Source organism: Chelonia mydas, chromosome 7 (genome assembly GCF_015237465.2).
Source record: "Chelonia mydas isolate rCheMyd1 chromosome 7, rCheMyd1.pri.v2, whole genome shotgun sequence".
In the NCBI taxonomy this organism is placed as follows: domain Eukaryota; kingdom Metazoa; phylum Chordata; order Testudines; family Cheloniidae; genus Chelonia; species Chelonia mydas.
In genome coordinates this window covers 75,250,004-75,272,179 of record NC_057853.1, presented here as the reverse complement: position 1 = coordinate 75,272,179, position 22,176 = coordinate 75,250,004, and the positions used below count along the sequence as shown (strand labels likewise).

Here is a 22,176-nt window from a genome sequence, read left to right as displayed (position 1 = left end):
TGTATTGATTTTGGGGTTTCCTTGATTTTTATTTTTAATCTTTTATGTTTTTTCTTGTTGACCTGTTTTGTTTCCGGTGGGATGTATTTGTCACGTGGCCTGGACTAGGGTGTGGTGTCACCTTTTGTCTGCTCTCCGAGGCAATTGCACATGTGCTAGGATGGCTAATCTGATGTCAGCAGAGGAGAGGTCCTGCACATCCTCTACATGTGGAATTTTCATTGACTCCCAACGTCCTAGGCTTCCAGCCCTATACATAGGAGTCCCTCCCATTGCTAGTTACAGTAGGGACTGCTGCATGATAAGGTAGGAACACAGCCAGCTTTCAAGGAGCCCTCTACAGCTTTACCTGGAACACCTTTATATTGGGGGAAGGCCATGTAGCTTTCCTTACACACACTTTTCTCCTCTACCTAGGGCCTCTTCTCAGGATTAGTTTGACCCACCTTTCAGGGGCTCTTCCCAATCACTAGTGGTTCTGTGATTTGTTTAATGCAAACACTTGTTATACCCGCATTGCTTTATTTTTCCATCATAATAATACAGTGACTCTTCTGAGGAATTTTATCACTTCTTTGTGGTATAAATTGCCATTGCTTGTCATTATCCTGAAATTTAACTAGCTTTTTGAATACTAGTTCAGTAGTTCTTTAATCTTTTCCTCTTTCCAGGGTGTCCTTCAAACTTAAAATAGTGGTTTCAAAAGATGAGAACCACAAACCTTCCCTAAACCTCATTATCTTGTATCAAATAGAACATATCAGAAAAATCCGAGGCTATGTTGCTGGATTTAAAGTAATATAGCTGCATACTGCAGACACTGGCCTACAAAGTGTTTAAATAACTATTCAGCAATGTGGCACCTAACACTACAATACTAGACAAGCCCTAACTAACTAAGCTACATATTAAAAAACAAGTAGCTGAAAGCCCATGCTGTCACACATGTGTAACTCATAAAGTCATGTGTGTAAACAAGCCAAAAATGGCTGAGAACTTTAAAACTGAACAGTAATAGGCCATGAATCACAGTGATGATTGAATCTGGTGATATTCTAAACAAAAAGAGTTCTCAACCATGCTTGTAGTTGTTTCCGTCACTTCACACTGACTCAACAGACATTCTTGACTTCAGAGTGATGTTTGGGGGTTTTGTGTGTGGTGGTGATGTTGTTGTTGTTGTGTGGGTGGTTATGTTGATTTTTGTGTAGGGGGAGTTGTTTTGACAGTTTTGTGTTAATTTGCGTGGATGATGAATGATGGGGGTATGCGGGTGTGAGGGGCTGTGTATATTTGGGGTTACTGTATATGCTGGTTGTCTTATGTGGGTGGTTTTGTTGATTTGTGTCAAGGGAGGTTTTGCTGGGAGATTTGTGTTGATTTGTGTGGGTGGCCATTAGGCGCATGGATGTGCCAGTTGGCCCAACTAATCCACCATATGTGGAGTTTCCCTTATACAAATAATTCAGTTGTGATATGGAAATTAGCTGTAGAGTAAGGGTGGAGATTTGTTGAGTTACCTCTGATATCACAATAGTCTAGGACTCTTGGCATGGCATAGATACATGCCTTACTGTAGCTGTATACCATAGGTGTAATCTGTAAAGTCAAAATGGCTGAGAACTTACTTTCTAATTTTTAACAGACTCTGAAACCGTATGATGATTCAATCTGGTGATATTCTTAACAAAAAGAGCTGTTTCCATCACTTCACACCAACTCTACAGGCATGCAGTGACAATCCTGAAATCTTATTATATAGAGGCACATAAGAAAAAGTAAAGAAAAAAATAGAAGTTCTGCTGCTTGGGCTTTCTCTCCGATATGTTAATTTTGACAGAACTTGTGAGGTAAACTGAGAGGCAGAATACCACTGAATGACATTCCCTTGGCACTGAACTACAGTATTGTCCTCTGGAAAAAATATTTGGCTGAGTTCTCTTCTAATCAAGTCAGAACTTCCTCAAAACAGGACAAATCTTTTGGAAAGAATTTTAACTTTTACAGCTTTCAGATGGCTCACAGAACTCTTTCAGAATAACAAAAAAGCCTTAAGGCGGATCCATTAAAAGTTATTATTATTTCCTAGTAAAGATTGTTGAGTACATTGTAGGCCCTTTTCACATGATTACATCCTTAGTTTTATTCATGTGGGAGGCACAATGACCTAATGGACAGGACATGGGACGAGAAGTCAAGAGACCTCAAATCAAGTCCTGACTTTGCTGATGACTTGTGGGAGACAGTGGGCCGGTGACTTTGCCTCTGTATACCTGTTTCCATGTTTTTTTTTAAAATGAAGTTAATGAAACTCCTCCTACCCTTTGTAAAGCAATTTGACAGCTACAGATGAAGGAAGAGCTATGTAAGAGCTACATGTCATTATTTTAACTGACTCTAAAAGCCATTTGTCTTTGCCACTCAGTGGTTTGCTATAATATTTTGATCTCTCTGGTCTTTTGCTACTTTTCTTCTCAAACATCATATGACCACAACCTCTTAGTTTCTGTTTCTCCTCCCAGATTTCTACTGAACTCCTTGGCCCTGTATGTTCTCCTTGGCAGTAGGACCCCAAAATGCTCTTTACAAACATCAGTGAATTATGCCCTGCAATGTGGCTGTGGTAGAGAAGCATTTACAAGTGGAGAGATATGGGCACAGAAATGTTGAATGGCTTGCCTGGGATCACATAGCATATCTATACTGCAGTAGAACCAGGAATAAAACATGTTCCCATTTGTGTGCTTTAACTACAAGATCATCGTCCATCATCCCTCTGGGTGTCTACTGCTGAGATTCTTTATTATCCAGTCCCAACCCCTGGTCTGTGCTGTTACTTCTGGCTATCTGCTGCATTTCTCTGGTTCTCAGACCTTTTCTCCAGATTCCCACCAACTCATCCACTTAGATGTGTTCCTTGGCCATCTCTGCTCCTATTTTATAATCCACCCTACCCTCCCTCAGCTTCTGCTCCTCATATCTGTTTGCTGTATTCTTTCATCTTCTGCTGACCCCTTCCCACATCATTCTGTGTTGTGATGGCCACAACACTCCCTCCTCCATAGCTGCCTCTGAGACTTGGAATTCCTTCTGTGTATTCCAAGTTACCCCATCCTATTAAGTTATACAAGGGCAATTTATTCACTCTTGTTGTTAAGATAATAAACAACAAGAAGAAGCTGCTCATTTCGCTATTTAACAGAACTGTGTTGAAACCTCTTAGTGACTTTTACTGTAAACAAATAGCTTAGGGGAATTCTTTACACCAGCCGTTCTCAGCTGTGGCCCGGAAAGCTTAATCACGTTGCACTAACTCTACATTAAATATTTTCCAAATACCAATTTTCCATGTAAACAATTCCTGCTGAGGTGTGGCATGACACTGGGAGAGGCGCCCACAAAATAGTCTTACTTTTAAGATTTGGTCCAGTCTGAGAAACCCTGCTTTTATACATTAAATATAGTTTAAAATGATGTCACTCAGCTAGCCTGTTTGCTTTCACTTTCTTCTACATTGCTTTTAAAAACATGTTTACTTTGCATTTCCTCCTTTATTTATACCTTTTGTCATTCCTATTATTGTACGGTCATGTTTTTTAAAAAGGGGGGAAAAGCAGTCCTCAGCTTCAGAAAGTCTGTGAACAGCCATTGAATAGTTACACTGGTGCTTTGCTTATGCTAACCATGGTCACATGGGGGCACTCCATCTGTAAAAAAGAGTTTTGATTTCTTCATGGTAATAAGCATGGTGTATTTTAGATCTAAAAATCATATTTCAACCATTGGTATTAGGGTATCACCAACGTTACTTTTCATTGTAGTAGCAGCAACTGAACTGGAATCAGTTTTTGTAAAAATATAATTTAATACTGATTAAAACTTTACCAAAGATTTTTGACTTTGGATTGATCAATCTAAATCATTAAATAAATCAAAGTGAAGAAGGTGATTTTAGGTACATTATCTGCTTAAGGTGCCGATATGCATTCATCCAAAAACGTCTATTTTGCTCCTGTCTATTTTTTCTTGTTTTCATCCTCACACCATGAAATGGAATCAGTAATTCAGAATTCTATCTGAGTTATTTCTTTGTATGGTTTGCAGGTGTATATATAAAAGTACACTGGTGCTTCCGTTTTGTGAGCAGTATAAAACATATTTTCATCACAACTGTTGTTCATAAAGATGAATGTCCAACAGGTTTCTCCATAGAAAACATGGCTTTTCAATGCTTTTCACTCAGCCAAATACTGAGTTTTTACTAGAAAAAAACTGCACTAGAAACTTTTGAAGTTTTAGTAATGATCATTAGGGATGGCGGTTTATGACATTTCTATATTGTTAAAAGCCGAGTGTAGGTACAGTTATATACTGCCTTAAAAGTGCTTTGGCCAATACAGCGTATTTCACTGAGGGAACCTGTATAAGCTGCATCTACTCTAGGAGGGGTTGCTGATAGATGTTCGCTGGTATAAGCTATGTTGGCAAACGTTTGCTAGTGTACACCTGATCTTAGCCTTTACTCAGGCAAACTCAAAGTTCCATGGGAATTTTGTCTGAGTAAAGACCTCAGAAGTTGACCCAGTGCACTTAGTTTCTATATAATGCAGTGTGGGATTTCTCATAACAAAGGAGCTTGTAAAGCTCTGTTGCAAAGAAACTTTTCAGTGACAAACATACAATTGTATATGTCTGTCCATTTCAATTTGTTTCTTTTTATTTACAGAATGGTTTGTCTCCATTGCACATGGCAACACAAGGAGATCATTTAAACTGTGTTCAGCTTCTGATTCAGCACAGCGTGCCTGTTGATGATGTCACTAATGATTATCTGACTGCACTGCATGTTGCCGCCCACTGTGGCCACTTCAAAGTTGCCAAGGTTCTCTTGGACGAGAAAGCTAATCCTAATGCCAAAGCACTGGTGAGTATGCAGTGGATTACTAGTCACAGCTAAACAGTTTTCTAAAGTTGCAGTGCCTAATATTTGAGAGTTATTTTCTGTTGGTTGAAAGTTTACAGGGCCTGACATTCAGTGAGGCTAATGCTGTATTTGTAGAGTTCAAGAAATGTTACTGTAGCTCTAATTTGATATTAACATTTTTTCTTGTGCAGTCTGTGTATGGATAGTTAATAGTGATTTACGTAATTTCTAGTGTAACCAGAGCCCTTTTGCATTTTGATATTTATTGTGATTCTCTAATTCTGAGTAGACTGAGTGACTGCAATCTTAACTGCTGCAGTTGTCAGCATGAGAGAAATTCTGATTTTCTAAACATTTGCAAAGAGGAAATGAATAAATGACATTTAAAATAAAGAGGATATTAGAGTACACAAAGTTCTGAAATTTGCAAAACAAGAATAAGTAATGTAACAAATATCCACAGTATTCTTAAGGAGTTTCATCTTTATACTCACTTTTGTACATTAAAAAACCAAACAAACTGCCTTTTAATACAAATAAACTGTTTCCAAATGTGTGTATATATTGTTTTAAGGTGTTCTCATGGCTCACTTTGTAAAAAAAAAAATGTCTGTATAAATATACCTTTAATAATCATTCTAAACAAATTTGAATTCTTACAGTAATTGTACTGTACTTTGGTGCTGTACTGGGCTCAGGTCAATACTGTTAGGCTGTTGATTTCATAAGTACTACATGAGTTCTGTACAGAACTACGAACCTCTACAAAATCAGGGTCGGTTTGATTCCTTTTTGCAATTGGCCTGATTTACAAGGCTCCTTGCTCTCTCAGCCACCCTCTTCCATATATACCCCTCATCTTATCTTCATTGTCTTTGGGGGAACACTATTGTGCTGTGTCTGTCCCTCTGGTGAGTGCAGAATGCTGCTTGGCTTCAAGTCCTGTAATATTTATTTTGGCTGCATTCTGAAATTACAGAAGTCTCATTAAATATGTCAGAAAATCTTGGGCAGGGTTGCTGAATGGCAGCCAATCACTGGTCTGGATCAGATAGCCATAAATCTCCTTATTTCCCAATTCATTCACGCATAGGGTCAGAATCTCTATTCCAGCTAAGGCACAAGAATTGGGGAGGGAGTAAAAATGATTTTCAATTGAACCTCCTATATTCTGGGCCTCAGAGCAACCTCAGAGCTGTTCTAAGTTGTCTTGTCCTATAGCAGCTTCCTAAGGACCATTATACTAATAAAAATAACCAGAATGCAATGGACTCTGATCAAGTTGCTTCTTCTGCTGATACTTTCATGGTGTGCCTTCTATGCTGGGGACCTCAAAAGACAGGGGGCAACACAGAGCTGTTTTGGTAGTTCTATGCCACCCAAAGAGCCCCCTTACATCCAGATATTCCTGGTGTCCAGCTTTGTCCCAATTATGCTTCATTTTGCCCATATTCCAGTTCTTTAGTGCTAGTTTCTCCTGGTCATTATCCTATATTAATGGGCCCAGATAAATGGAGGCTCTGTTAATACTTAAGTGGAACATACACTTGCACTGACTGAATACGATCAAGGCATGTGTTGTACCTAGTGTTATTGTAGCCATGTTGGTCCCAGAGTATTAGAGAGACGAGGTGCTTGAGGTAATATCTTTTATTGGACCAACTTCTGTTGGTGAGAGAGACAAGAGCTCTGTGTAGCTTGAAAGCTTGTCTCTCTCACCAACAGAAGTTGTTCCAGTAAAAGATGTGACCTCACACACCTTGTGTGTCTGTGAAAGCATATGGCATTCTATACTCCTGTAGCTAATATAGTTAATTTTCATCAGATCTGAGGCCCAATTCAGTAAGCTGTTTTTAAAACTTCTCTGTGGAAGCTCTTTTGATATGTATGTATCAATATTGAAGATACTATTGTAAGCAGCATTTTGCCAGTCTTGGGTATTCTTGATAGCTTGTTTTCTTGTTTCACTTGGTTTCTTTCCTGTTTTTACCATTTCATCACAAATAAGGTGTAGTTTTAAATGTGCACTATACAGTTTGTAGAAATATTTTTCTTTAGAATATAATGTGTTAGTAATATATTTCATGTGAGAAAGTGATCTTATTAAAATTAAGTTAATTGACATAAAAATAGTGAAAGAAAAAATAGTGACAAAAATAATTAAGTAAAACAAACTTTAGTAATGGCATAGGTGGTATATGAAAGTGTTTCCTTTCTCATTAACAGAATGGTTTCACACCTCTTCACATTGCTTGCAAGAAGAACAGAATTAAGGTTATGGAACTTCTCCTGAAACATGGTGCATCTATCCAAGCTGTAACTGAGGTAAGAAGCATTGTTTGCATGTATGACTTGGTTTCTAGTGCCAATGCAGCACTGTTCAATTACATGATACATGTGCATTGATTAACGAATATACACTATTAAAAGTAAAAAATGATTTTCAGCTAGAGAGGAACAGATTAACAAATGCAAATAGAAATATACTCAGTTGCACTATCGGATCAGAACACCTACATAATGAATTTATTTTAAAATACAAAGATGATATCTCATCAGAAGAAATGGGGCAGATTTTTAGAAAGGATCTCCATATTTCTGCATGCAGTTTTGTACATAAGGGGTGAAATTCACCCTTGTGCAGAGGGTCAACACAAACCTTATTTTGAAGGGTTATGTGTAGGGCCCTACCAAATTCACGGTCCATTTTGGTCAATTTCATGGTCACAGGATTTTAAAAATCATAAATTTCATTATTTCAGCTATTTAAATCTGAAATTTCACAGGTTTGTAATTGTAGGGATCCTTACGCAAAGAAGCTGGGGAGAGGGGGTGTCACAAGGTTATTGTAGGCGGGATTGCGGTACTGCTACTCTTACTTCTGTGCTACTGCTGGAGGCGGTGCTGCCTTCAGAGCTGGGCAGCTGGAGAGCGGCAGCTGCTGGCCAGGAGTCCAGCTCTGAAAGCAGAGCCACTGCCAGCAGCAGTACAGAAGTAAGGATGGCCTGGTATGGTATTGTCAACCTTAGTTCTGCGCTGCTGCCTGCAGAGCTGGGCCCTCAGTCAGCAGCGCCACTCTCCAGCCACCCAGCTCTGAAGGCAGCGCAGAAGTAAGGGTGGCAATACCATGACCCCCCCAGAACAACCTTGTGACTCCCCTGCAACTCCCTTTTGGGTCAGGATCCCCAGTATAAGAAATGTTGGTCTCCACCGTGAAATCTGTATAGCATAGGGTAAAAACACACAAAAGACCAGATTTCACGGGAGGAGACCAGATTTCATGGTCCGTGACGTGTTTTTCATGGCCATGAATTTGGTAGGGCCCTAGTTATGCGGTTCATAGGCCTTGTGCTAGCTCTGCATAGAGATGAAATTCATCCACGGTAATTTGTGATTACAACTCAAATAGACATCCGTCTGTTATTACTTAGGGCTGCATATGATTGTGCACACACAATTGCTGGCAAAAATTTTGAGGCCAAATGAAACCACATTGGAAATTTGGTCCTATTTGTGTGCAGATCCCTATCAAGTTAAGAATAACGGTCACTTGTATAAAGGTGAGATAACTGTACAAGGAGTCAAGTTAGAAAAAGGATTAGCTGCTCCCTTGAGGAAATTAAACAAGCTACACCTGGGAACAGTTTACCTCTCAGAGCTTTGAAGTATGAATTTGTTTCCATTTTCTAAATTATTCAATGGAAAATCAACCAGTACTTTACCTAAATCACAGGGTGATAACTGGAGCACTTTTCTGCATGAGGATATACTTTCTTGAATAAGGTTCTAAGTAGTGCTTCTTTAAAGGAAGCAGACATGTTGGTCTCCCTTAGGGAGGCTTTAAGCAATGGCCCTCACTGGTTTGTACTTGCCAAAGGGGACATGAATCTGACTTTCAGGTCATAGCTTGAATCCCCATCAGTACATGAATGAGAAGCACAGACTGAAACTTAAGCAAAAGAGACACTGTGTTTCTTCTCCTTACTTGTGGCTTTCTAATCGTGAAAATAGGCAGTTCGTAGAACTGTGTGATTAACTGATTTTCCATTTCACTGGCAGTTCAGAAAAATAGGGAGGGAAATTTGGTTCGGGGCAAACTACTAACCAATTTTATTTTTTTTTTTAGGCATAGTAAAAAAAATAGTAAAAGTTTCATTTTGAGTCAAATAAAACATTTTATTTGGGGGATTTTTTCACCTTTCTAATAAAAGCAAAAGAAATGAAGGGCTAGGAACTAAAAAACGGCCAAACAACAAGAACAAAAAACCCAGCAACCACAACAAGGAGGAAGTGGTGGTGCCCAACTTATACTCAGCAGCACAGTGGTTACAGTACTCCCTTGAGATGTGGAAGACCCGTGTTCAGATTCCCTCTCTGAAACAGGGGCTTGAACCCAGGTATCCACCTTCCCAGGTGAGTGCTCTAACAGCCAGCCTGTGGTGCATTCTAGCGTGGGTCTCTCTCAGACTGCGAAGCTGTTCCACTTTATATAAAATACTTGAATAATTGTTGGGTGAGAGAGAAAGAATGACTCTATAGCCTGGTGTTAGTGCACTCAACTTGGAGGAGAAACACCTGGACTCTGATCCTGCTCCAATGACTATTTAATTATTTATACAAAATGGAACAGCTTCTGAAGGGAAGACTGAGAGAAATCTGCCCCAAAATATCCTGGAGGCTGGTGGTAGGGCACCCGGTTCAAGTCCCTGCTTCAGAGTGAGGATTGGAACTGAATCTCTCACCTCCCAGGTGAGTGTCCTAATATCGGGGCTATTGGATATAAGAAGGGGAGGCATTTGCTGCCTCCTTCTCCTCCTGGATTTTTTGTGAATGGCACCTAAATCCCTTTGTGAATGTGGCCTGAAAAAAGGAAATGTTTAATTTTCAATAATGTTGAAACAGTTCATTTTGAAACTTCCCAAAATATTTCTTTTTTTTAATTTCAAAACAATTTTCTGAAATTGACATGAATTCACGCAATGTTTGGGTTGACCCAGCTAAGAATCTTTTGGCCAAAAATGTAGCTCAGCTGTAGTAATTGGTCTGAATCTAGGTGATCTTATCCACAAAGGACTAGAAAATACAGCATAAAATGCTCAACTCCATTAGCTGGTAAAGACAGCCCAGATTAACAAGGTTATCCACAACCCAGAAACAGTTCTTCCAACAGAATTGTAGGTGTTCTGGTGGAAGAATACTTCCTTCATGTCCAGCACAACCACAACATGGATTTTAAAAACACATTATACTGCACTGGGTCAGGTTTGGCATGGGACTTTCACCACTCATGCTCTGTCTTCCCCTCTGTCATGAGCCATTAGTATATCATGGTGACCTGTGATGGTGAAGCAGCAAAAGAGGATATTTTGGAGCCACTACATTTGCAATTATAAACAAAGGTGATTTAATCTCTTACATGGCTATCAGTACATTGGCCAGACAGCTGCACAGTGTTCTTCCCTGGAGAAATCTGAAACCAACAGGTTCTGTCCTTTTGTCAAGAGCAGGAGGACAGAAAAAGTTGGTCCCAAATGTAACTTCTCTTATGTCATCGTTATTGTACAACTGTTTATTAATATGGTTATTTGTTGCAGATTCCATACCTTTGTATAGATCCTCAATATTGTTCCCCTCCTCCCCTTCCTTGCCTTTTTTGCACATGGGTTAATTTTTGTGATGAAATCTGATAGATTTATTTTTCTGATTAAAAAAAACAACCTTTAAAACTTATTTCCTGTAAAGTGTTATAAAAGAAGGTGGATAGTAAATAATACAGCTAGTTAGAGCAGTGGTTCTCAACCGATTTACCACTGTGGGCCACATATGGGGTCCACAAAATGTTAGCTGGGCTGCAGGTTGAGAACCACTTTGCCCCCACCTAACCCCCCGCCCCTCCCCCGCCCCAAATCCCTCTGCTCAGTGCCCTCTGCCGAGAGACCCCTCCACAGAGTGGAGCCAGGAGCAGAGAGCTGGGCGTGGGGCAGGGATCCTGACCCGAGGCCCCGCTGTTCAGGGGGCACCCAGGACCCCCACCCCCTTGGCTGCCCGGACCCCAAGCCCTGCTGCATGGGGCCGGCGGTAGCCCATGGTAGGGCAGCCAGGAGCCCGTGGCCTTTCGCACACAGCTGAGCTGGGCCACAGCTGTGTGCTAATTGGGCAACATGCGGCCTGCGGGCCCTGGGATGAGAACTGCTGAGTTAGAGCTAGTAACAGATTGGGAGACAAACTTGCAGTTTCTTATTCACAGTTGTGATGAAATTGGGTGGGGGAGTTAGTCACCAAAATCAAGAGATCTTCTGAGATCCAGAGAGATCTGGTACCTCTTTATAAATGATACCCTTCCCCTTGCAGCACAGTTCCTTTAGAAAACATACAGATACTTGCTGATTTCCACCGCAGCTGTGCAGCAGCAGCTGTGAAGGGGACTCTGGGGTTCTAATGCTGCTTGGAGAACTATTAACTATTGATTGGATTTCTGATGGGAAATCCTTGGGGTCAGCAGGGGAGTGTGCCCAGGTGAGTGGCTGATCCCTTGTCTATTCCCCCCCCCCCCGATACTGTGGAAGGGCAGCCCCACAGGGTTCTAGTGCTGGAAGTCCATGTAGTTTCAAGGAGAAAGGAAATGTTCTGCAGAGCTAGCACTCTTCCGCACTCTGCAGTGGTTTTGAACTCTCCTCCTCTCATGGAAGTAGATGGGTAACGTTGACCAATATGATCAACAGGCATTTTCATTTACTCAGAAAAAAAATTGGAGGTGGTAGGGAGGAAGGACCATAAATCCACCTTCATTAACCCTGTGTTTCAGCAAGTTACATCTTCATACCAGAAACAATTGTATCCATTTTTTTTCCAATCCAGTATTGGTTTGTAATGAAAATTTCTTTATTTCCTTTAAAAAATGTTAAATTCATCATAAAAACAAAATTTAAAGTGAAAGCAAAATTTCACCTTCCTCATTAATCTGTAGATTTTAGTGAAATCAAGTATTGCTGAACTAACTACAATGTTTGTTATTTATACCCCTCAATCCTAAATACAGATAAAGCCCAATTCTACATGTGCTTAAAGCTAAATATTTGTGTAAGTCTTTCCAAGATCAAGGGCTTGTTCAGTCATTTGAAATCAGCAAGCACTTGGGTATATTGATTTTTAAACAATTCGGTGTCCCCATGCTTTGTTCAAAGAAGAAAATGTAAAACTAGCGAGTTAATTTTGCTTGTTTCTTTGTTTGTTTTCAGTCGGGCCTAACTCCAATCCATGTTGCTGCCTTCATGGGACACGTAAATATTGTGTCACAGCTGATGCATCATGGAGCATCACCCAACACCACCAATGTGGTGAGCAATGGCTTTCTTCTCAGTAGCATGGAAACACATTTTTAATGAAGTAGAATCTCTGATATTGGTATTTATTTAAGGGTACAGTACTGAAAGGTGTTGACCACCTCTTGAGAGCTGGTCAGCACTCATAGCTCCTGCAGAAGTCAGTGGGAGTTGTGAGAGCCAAGGATCACTCAAGGTTTACAGGACCCTGAGAAAGTTTTGCTTTAGGCCTGATCTGCACTTAAAATTTAGATTGACCTAGTTATCACTGCTGAGAGCCATAGGTAAGCTGACCTAACCCCTGGTGTAGATGGAGGTAGGGGAACAGAAGAATTCTTCCATCACCCTAGCTTCCACACTTTGGGGAGATGGATTACCTACGTTGACCGACAAACCCCTTCCGTTGAGGTAGGAAGCATCTACGCTCTGGCACTACAGCAGCATAGCTCTGGCATTGTAGCTGTAGTGTCCTTAATGTAGACAGCCTTAGTTTTATCCTGAATTGATTATATTAATCTACTTATTTGCTAACCTAAAGAATGAGAACTCACTCACTATAGCTTAACTTAGCACATCTAATTTTTGAGAAGTGCACTTGACTGCTTGAGCGCTGCTCCTCCAGAACACCAGAGGCCTTACCATTTAAGGCAAGTTCTGTTTTTGTCAACAGATTGCAGCAGATTGTCAGGACATATTGCATGTGTCCATACAGCCATTCAAGTGCACTTTTATTGGAGGAGCGATTGTGCCCCGAGGGTCCCAGGGAAGTGGTGTTTAGGTGTGTACTTGACCAACTACACTCATTGCTATAGGAAAAAAGAAGGATGTAAATTTAAATCCTTCTTTTACAATTTGGTATGAAAGTCTCTCTTCAAAACAGAGAGATGGACACTGTCAGAAGAGAGCACTGTATTGATGGTTTGTTCTGTAAACAATATTAAATTATGCACACATGCAGCACCATCTGTAACTTAGGCAGCATTTGAATTAAAAGATCCAGTGAAGTACAAAAATGAAGAAAACAGTTTCCCTCTTGAAATCATTCTGGTTTCCTTGGATATGCATCTTTTGTTAAGCCTTGGATTTATGTACTTAGTAATGATTTTTTTGTGTTCACTCAACTGAGTGCTTGTCAGATCACAACAGACATTTGGATCATAGGGCATAACAGCAGGGATGTAGAGGAAAATCAGCACATCTGAATACGTAAAATTTGCAGTCATTCTAAATGTTTGACCAACTGAGTGGTCATTTAATTTGACATCATTTTATCATTGTAAATAGACTACAAGTGAGCAAGAGCTTTGTTTTCTTTTCAACAAAAGAAGAGAACAGTAATGTACTATCCTATTAGCAGACCGATGCTGGAATAAATTAATTCCCAAAATACTGCTCTAGAGGTCAAATATTGATTTGCTTCCCCATCCTGCTCACAAACTACTCCTTAAAAAATAATAATAATAATAATAAAAATCATGTAGTGATTATTTTAAATTGCGTCATGAGGTTTTTTTTTACTGATTAAACTTTTTTTTTTTTACTGAATCTTTGACTGTTTTGCTTTCACCACTACATGTTAGAGAGGAGAAACAGCACTACATATGGCTGCCAGAGCTGGCCAAGCAGAAGTTGTTCGATACCTAGTACAAAACGGAGCTCAGGTAGAAGCCAAAGCTAAGGTAAGGTGATATTCCACGTATAATAAATAAACAAAGGGTAAACTTAGCAAAGCTAGGAAGTTTTGCAAAGTAAAGTGAAACATTTTCTTCCCAGCCTCTGGGGAGGGAGCAAGGAAGTGAACCCATGTGGTGTTCTTTATATTTTGGTAATGATCTTTTTGTTTCTATTTGGTGCTCAGATACTATGGTGAGAGCACTACAAATGTATAGATAAGGCAGACAGTGTCAAGCTAGTACCAATGGTCATTTTCCCCCTCAGTTTTACTGGATGGGGGGAAATTGTTTTTATTACGTGCAAAACTATCATCCCTGTGCCATAGGCATCTGCTGTCATCTCACAAAGCTTTGCTCTGTGTACATTCAAAAAATAAGTATACTTTGAAAGAGTGCTTCACAAAGAAACCCATACAGTGCTGGCATCTCTGGAACACCTACAAGTCAGATGTAGTAGCCTTGCAGAGTGGAAAGCAATGAGGGTTGGATTGCCATGTCACAGTCAGGCAAAAAGTACAGTGATTTCACAGCAATAACAATTTATCTGTAGGAATTTCTCCATAACAGATCAGGTATTAAGGAGTGGGTGATTGAAGTAGGATGTCTCAATTGGAATAAGGTGCTGTCACCAAAGAATGGAGAATTAGGTAAATGTGGATTGTTCTTAGTCTCTTTGTGGGGAGGAAGAAGGGGAGATGGTGTGACATGGTATGATGGTTTGTTGAAGACAACTGAGATTGCTTGGAACCAAGATTGTGCAATGTGGAAGTGTAGGAAAATGTCAGTACGTAATTTACAGAAACTACTAATGAAAGAAGGTGAAATTATCTGGTAGGCCCATAGTACAGGGTCACAGACTACACTCAGGTGACTCAATCTATCTATTTGTCTTCGCTGAAAGTAATCTGTGAGGCTCTTTTCAGAGCAACCACCTAGGTCTTAGTACAGTGACATTCCTGTTCAGTAATTTCAGATCTCTATAAAAGAACATGGATTTCACTGCCACATAATTTTTGCATTATTCTGTTTAAAAAAAAAAATTGAACATAACCAAGTATAATGGGCACCCTTACATTTATTTAAACAGATTTGAAACTTTTTACCAGTTTCTCTGGAATTCCCCATTATTGAGACAGCGACTATGAAAGGAATTGCTCACTTCTAAATAAACATAAAAGATGTGTTTTAATACATAAAATGAGGAAACTAAGTGCAAGGATTCTCACTCCATCCCAAACGCCTTCTGGTGTGATTAGATATTGCAGGAGGTCATAGAACAGGACTAGATTTGGACAATGATTTAGGTGCATAGTGGGGTTTTCAAAAGCATCTAGGAGCCAAAAACTCATTGATTTCAATGGGTGTTCGGTGCCTAGATGCTTTCAAAAATCCCACTAAGTACCTAAACAACTCTCTAAATCAGGTCAAGGGACAGATCTAAATCCACTGTAGCTTTGATGAGGCCCTTAGTGCAATATGGCCTGCAATATAATTTCATGGTAAAATGATGCAATGCAGGGACAGATTGAGAAACTTGAATACCTTATTTTCTGTTCTTGATAACATTGTGTGGGGGGGACATTTTCTGTAACAAAGCACTTTCAGGCATCCCTTAATCATATGACAGAGAGGAAAAACAGCATTAATAGTTTTAGCCTTGATAGAATTAATAGTCATTTACAATTGCATAACAACATCATCTCAGGAAATAATGTCCTTATGCAGACTGTCCTGTATTCCTGTCATCTTTATATTTAGGATGACCAAACGCCACTACACATTGCTGCCCGATTGGGAAAAGCTGATATAGTGCAGCAGTTGTTACAGCAAGGAGCATCTCCGAATGCAGCCACTACTTCTGGGTATACACCACTACATCTTGCTGCTCGAGAGGGACATGAAGATGTAGCCTCAGTTCTTTTGGATCATGGTGCATCTTTATCTATAATTACAAAGGTAAGGGAGTTGTAGAAGTGATTGCTCGAATGCTTTAAAAGGTTTTGTAATAGTTGCCAGTGAATTAGGTGCAGGATTCACATGTGCATACCAAGTGACATAGGAATTAACTACATTCTATTATCTAGGAGGATAACATGTTTTCACTTCTATGCTTGATTTATAACACAGCCTAGTGATAAAAACATATTGATTTTTTTAGTGTCATGGATCAGTTGTTCTCATGGATATCTATAATCTGCTTTGATAGACTTGTCTAATGTTTAATGTCATTTGTCTACCCATGCCTATCGTGTGTGATGAACATTGGCTGGCAGAAGTGCAACATGAACTCCAGAGATGGAATACTAATTTCTAGGTCGTTTACATAAGACAGAAACATTTCTACTCTTCCAAACGACAAAATGTCTGCCCTTTTCCAGGCAACCTGTGGTCATTATTCCATTTGGGTGTATATTGATTTCATAGTGAAAGGAGTGCACAGCTGAAATTTTCACCAAGTGGCATAGATATGAGTGGTTCCAAAACCATGTCTGGGGCCCCTGGTGACCCATGGAGCACTTGCTGGTAGTCAATGGAAAGCTGCTCTGATTACATAGTTGGTTGCTGCTCCTTGTTTCCAGCTGCTTCAATGGGTGTCTGGGCTTTTCTCTGCAAAGAAGAACCTCCAGGCCCATGAAGGCATTTGGAAACAAACAAGAGACAGACTAGCTGCACCTACTATGGTTCACAGATATGTAAGAGAAGGAAAGGAGAAACGTGATAGGCCAGAGCCACCTGTGTTACTGGAATTGCCAGACACCTCTGGGAGAGGAATGTCCAAGGTCATCATGTAGCCTTTTTCTCTTACAGAAAGGGTTTACTCCTCTGCATGTAGCTGCAAAATATGGAAAAATTGAAGTAGCCAACCTTCTGCTTCAGAAGAATGCATCTCCAGATGCTGCTGGAAAGGTAGGACAGAAAAGGCCAACTTTCATGTACATACCCATGTACCATAACACCATAGCAGCTATTTACTATCACACAAGCACTTGCTAATATCCACTACCAAATTTTTGGGTTTAATTGAAATCTTCTGTTCATCATCGTGTAGCTATATCCCAGTAAGGTCAGCAATCCCATGAGAAATGGATTTTAACATCATTAAGGGCAATACTGTCATTTCTTTCATGGGTCCACCCAGGGAAATAAGAAAGTGCAAAGTGCTTCTTGACTCCCCTGCTAAGCCAGAGCACAGGGAAGAGATCAGGGGGACAGGACTCTGCTCTCCCATCCCCCACATTGGTGAGCAGGGAACGGGAAGAGCCAAGGCTTCGCAGTGTGACAGTGCTGAGCCAGCATGGACAGGAAAATGGAATGGATCAATAGTGGTTTACTTACACCCTTGGGCAAAGGGAAACTAGGACAGGAGCTATGATTCAAATTCCCAATTCCTTTCCTGGTCTGCTCCTGGGGCAGTCAGATATGTTCTTCCCCATCCCTCTGACCCTGGGCAAAGTCACAATCTCACCCTAAATAAGCGTGTGAGCAGGGTGTTCACAGACAAGGAACAGCTTTTGTCTCTTCTAATGTGTGTTGTCTCAAAAGTTTATGGAGAGTTTGGAGACAGAAATGAATAATATCACTGTGTTCTCACCGTATCTAATTTAACCTAATTCTCTGCACCCCTGTGTTTTCACTGATGGTAGTTATAACAATGCTTGTTTGTTCTGCATGTGTTTTTAGAGTGGTTTAACTCCACTCCACGTAGCTGCACACTACGATAATCAGAAAGTGGCACTTCTGCTCTTGGACCAGGGAGCTTCACCTCACGCATCTGCAAAGGTACAAACGTTGGTCAATGTAAGGGAACAGCAGACATGCTTTTGATATTGTTTTTTCCCATTATCTCAGCATTATTCATTATGGCTTCCAGTTACAGTGCACCCTGTTGACCCTATTCATTAATGTCTTTCATCCACATAAGGATCTGTAGGCTGGTAGAATGACTCAGTGGAGGGGGAAAGAGTGGCAACCAACAAGTTCTTTTCCCCCAAAGGATAGGGTTAATAACAAGGAAGTAGAATTAGTTAACAAAGTAGAACCCTCAACCCCACCCAGCTTGGGTTTTAATCAGGTACCAGGACCACTGAGTATGGAGCCCATCCTGCCTCCCACTAGGCATTCTTCCTAACACTGTCTCACACGCAACCACCTTTATATCCCTTCCCCTTAGCATCTGTGCTAAGGTAGGTGGGGGGAAATGATCTGGGGTTAACTCCCTGTTCAGCGGACACCAGGTAATAGCCCTGCACTTTGTCACAGCATCCTTTTGGGAAAAAAGATTAGGGTGAGATTTGTCAGTTTGAGCATTAGTATTCTTCATAAGCATTTTTGTAGCACAGCAAATGGATCTCATTACAGTATGTAGAAATAGAAAAATATAGCCCTGAACAGATTGCAATTTAATGTAGACAGGACAAAGCAAAACACAGCACAAGAATTCAGGTTGGCGGGGAGCACTGGGGGTGGGGGAGGATGGGGGTGATATAGAGAGAGCAACATCTGCATGGATGAGCCTAAAAATATTGGTGTATGAATATAAAACTTAAAAAGGAGTGTGGGAAGTCCAATGTGCCTGAATCCATGATGGGCTCTTCTGAATGTCCCACAGCATGCCTTGGACTCAGAAAGCCCAGGGTAATGAAGTTTTCTACATCTGCCATTTATAACCAGTGTGTCAACATCAGTAAAATAAAACAGGCCTGAAGCATGTTTGGATACTATGGTGATGGGCATAGTCCTAAACAGCATCCCAAACAACAAATATTGAAGATGAAGATTGTGTGCAGAGGCCAAAATCATATATGCATAAACTACACCTCTTGATTGTCTTCCTCTGCAGTGGGACCAAATGCAGACATGACACACAAAGACTTTCTGCATGTCTAAAGAGGAGACAGATCACAGAGGGAAATGTAGTCTCTTATACATCGTATTTCATTGACATCAGGTGGCACCTCTCACATGCCCCTCATAGCCTCAAGGTGGCCCTACAAGCAGCCCCCTGCCTCAGTTTCACCTTTAAGGGGCTTCTTCAGTAATGCACACAACAGAACAGTTTTGCAGGCCCTTCAGCCAGGATTCTATTTATTTTCCAAGAAACACAAACCAGAAAGAAAACAACAACATAAAGCAAGTCCCAGATTTCTCTGCTGGAGCCTGCTTGCTCCCAGCAGCCTTTGTACTCCATTCTGATCTGTCTGAGCGTGAGCACACACACAAACACACTGTCCTCTCTACAGCTTCCTACTCTCCTCTATAGGGGAATCAGCTGGTCCCTGCTCAGGTGTTCCTCCGGAGTAACCACGGTTGGCTGGCCGTCTATCCCTTAAGGGGCAAGACACCTTGTTCAGTCACATAATGTGAAGTGCACGATGGAAGTAAAGTTAAATAAACAGAGTAACAATGGTAAAGCCAAAGATCAATAACTCCTATAGGGATGTACCAACACAATGCCCCAGGAAGTGAACTGGGGTGATCTCTGATCTTTTTCCATCCCAGCACAGTGATTTTAAATGCAGCAGTGCAAGAAACGTCCTTCTGCAGGTGACTAGAAATTACTGACCTAGTTTTTGCTGAAAGAAACAAAACTGTCGTACAGAATGGCTCTCCCACATGGTCACGAACTGTGGCTTCACCAAATGCCAATAGCTTCTGAAGCCCAAACCAAAATGATAAAATTACAGTATAAAGATAACTAGAGTCTCATATTAGGTCACCTCAATCACACATCTGTAACCAAATTGGTTAGCAGCTGCCACTTGTGGTTTTTGGTGCTAGCTGTAAGGCTTCTTAAAACACAACATTTGTTAGTATTTTACAGCAAGTGAACCACAGCAATACACTGAGTTGAGCATAAATACTAACTGAAATTAACAATAGCATGCTTATAGCCTTAGGCGATATGCTGTGCAGTCAACTAATAGATGATGTGATCATGGGGCAGATGAACTCCCATTCCTTTTGTAAATTCAGTCTGATAAATAAATGTGTAATGTCGTATAGATCATCATTAGCACCACAATCAGCTTCTTCAACAATTGTTTTAGCCCTGCTGTACCTCTTTAATATTGACCTTTTGACTGTCCCATCAGACTGGCATTACAATATTCACTTCAAAAAGAGATCTGTGAAAGAGAGAATTAACTGATTAGTTGTAGTCCCAGACCCCAAGTGCAACTGAAAACTGGGATGGACACTTACTTCTGACATTGCTGTATTTTGCTCTACGCTGCTTCTTTTTACAGTGTTTATTCTGGGTCTTTGGTAGCAGCAGTTAATTTGAGTTCACTATTCATTTTGCAATCCTTCTCCTTAATTCTCTTCTCTAGTTTTCAGTTGCCATCTCTGTCTGTCTGTCCTTACGCTTGTCCCTTGTTTTTTCCTGTTACAGTCAGAATTATCAAACTCTTCCCCCCAAACATCTCCCTTCCCCTGCAAGTCTATTTATTGTGGTAGAGTTGGGTCCTTATCATGAGGATAAGATGCAGATTGAGAGTGAGCTGAATTTTTACTTGGATGTTCAGCTCTCTATTTGCGTAATCTTGGCAACCTACAACTTTCAGTTTCACCGAGTAAAATACAGTTATGAACATACAAAGATGCATTTGCAAAAAAGTAATCTCTGCCTTTTTGCAAGATGTACAAAATGCACTGGTTTTCCTTCACATGTTAGAGGCTGGACTTATTTGTGAAGCTATTAGGCACATACCAGATGTATTTTCAGCTGTTCTATATGATTCTCTTGTGCTGAAAGTCCTTTTTACTCTTTTTAAGAATGTGAACTATTTTTCAAATGAAAATAGAATTTGTTAACTCTGTACTTCCTTTTATTTATGTATTGCCTCTGTGTCAGAAGCTTGGCTGTAGGAGGCATGTAGCCAATGGCTAGGAATATGCACACACTTTTGTGCTCGGGTCCATAGCTAGACTCAGAAAGTTCACTTTTATGTTTGGCATCAGACTGAGCTGGATGTCCTTGATGGGGTTGGAGAGAAAGGAAACAGTTCTTTCTCTTTGGTCAGAAGGATTGTAAACTGTACCCAGCCAATATTTGATCTGAAGGCTAGTTGCCTTCAGGCAATAGTAATTGGCTTTCCACTCCATCCTTGCTCAGTGGCGCTAGCTCACTAAAGTCAGAAAAATATTTTTTTTTCACAGACAGTAGTTTTTGGTCCTACAGCTAGGAACCAAGTTCAAGAACCTGGTTTACATTCAGTTTAAACAAGGTCTCAGCTAAACCAGTGTCTAATACAGTTTTTACAACAGCCAGTGCAGAAAAGCTAAAACTGGTTAGAACAGTGCTGAAAACTTGTGTTCTACCATCGACCCTGTCTGTCTCTTTTCTGGGTTAATGCTAACAAAACACTGGTGTAACCACGCATGCCCCTGTGTGTTCCGTGTTCCGCTTGCATCACCACACAATAGTCAGTACCTTGGTTCCTGTGGAGTACTGCTCAGCTACCCCTGGAGGCACAAGCTCAAAGAGCGAATTCACCTCCAGAGGATATGCAGTTTTCAGCCACAAGAGGACTGACTCTGACCTGCTCATCAGGACAGGCAGTCTCATGCCCCTAGGAAGAGCTGAAGCTGTGAAGGGCAAATAGGTGGGATACAGGCAAAAATACAGGAGTTTAAAAATATATTTTTTTGTCTGTTACCTCAGCAGCACACAGCAGGAAGTGGAGTGGGTTTCATCAGAGTGTGGGAGGAAGGCATCTTATTTCCATACACAATGGACAGTTTCTGCCTTTGAGTATATCCCGCAATCACTTCCCTCAAGGAAATTATATGAGATCAGGAGATCTAGTGGGAATGGGGAAACAAGTCAAGCATTGGTGCCATTGTGTGAGAGTGTAGATTTTGTGGGTTTCTGGCAGTTGTTCTTCCACTGTGAAAGGGGAAAAGGTTCTTCTCCTACCTGAAAAGGGGAGTTGGGTCCTATTTTGAGCTGAGTCCTATTTTAAGTTGGGTTTGTTTCCAAAGCTGGTAGGGGTTCAGGCCCATGTAGTTTGGAATATTCATGGTACTTGCTATATGGCTCCATCCAGCTGGAATCCCACTTCTTTAAAAGCGCTCTTTCTCTCTCTCGCTCGCTCTCACTCCTTCCCTCTCACACACATACACTTTTCCAATGGTTTTAAAATTAAGATTAACACACTATTTCTAGAAGACTAACAGGACCAGAAGCAATAAGCATCATTGTCAGTATCCAAAGGCCGGTCATGCCCCTGACCAGTGTGTTATCCATGGTTCTTAA

General features: G+C 40.7%; 1 protein-coding gene across 46 annotated transcripts in view; it reads left to right on the top strand.

The window, feature by feature from the left end:
- The window catches only part of ANK3 (ankyrin 3), a 540,509-nt gene that overhangs the window by 390,037 nt on the left and 128,296 nt on the right, over nt 1-22,176 (top strand). For all 46 annotated transcript variants that reach the window (XM_043550311.1, XM_043550307.1, XM_043550308.1 and 43 more), the window contains 7 exons: nt 4,727-4,924; nt 7,151-7,249; nt 12,163-12,261; nt 13,827-13,925; nt 15,678-15,875; nt 16,728-16,826; nt 17,601-17,699. In XM_043550311.1, the coding sequence (XP_043406246.1) occupies nt 4,727-4,924; nt 7,151-7,249; nt 12,163-12,261; nt 13,827-13,925; nt 15,678-15,875; nt 16,728-16,826; nt 17,601-17,699 (891 nt within the window). The remainder of the gene's footprint in view (nt 1-4,726; nt 4,925-7,150; nt 7,250-12,162; nt 12,262-13,826; nt 13,926-15,677; nt 15,876-16,727; nt 16,827-17,600; nt 17,700-22,176) is intronic.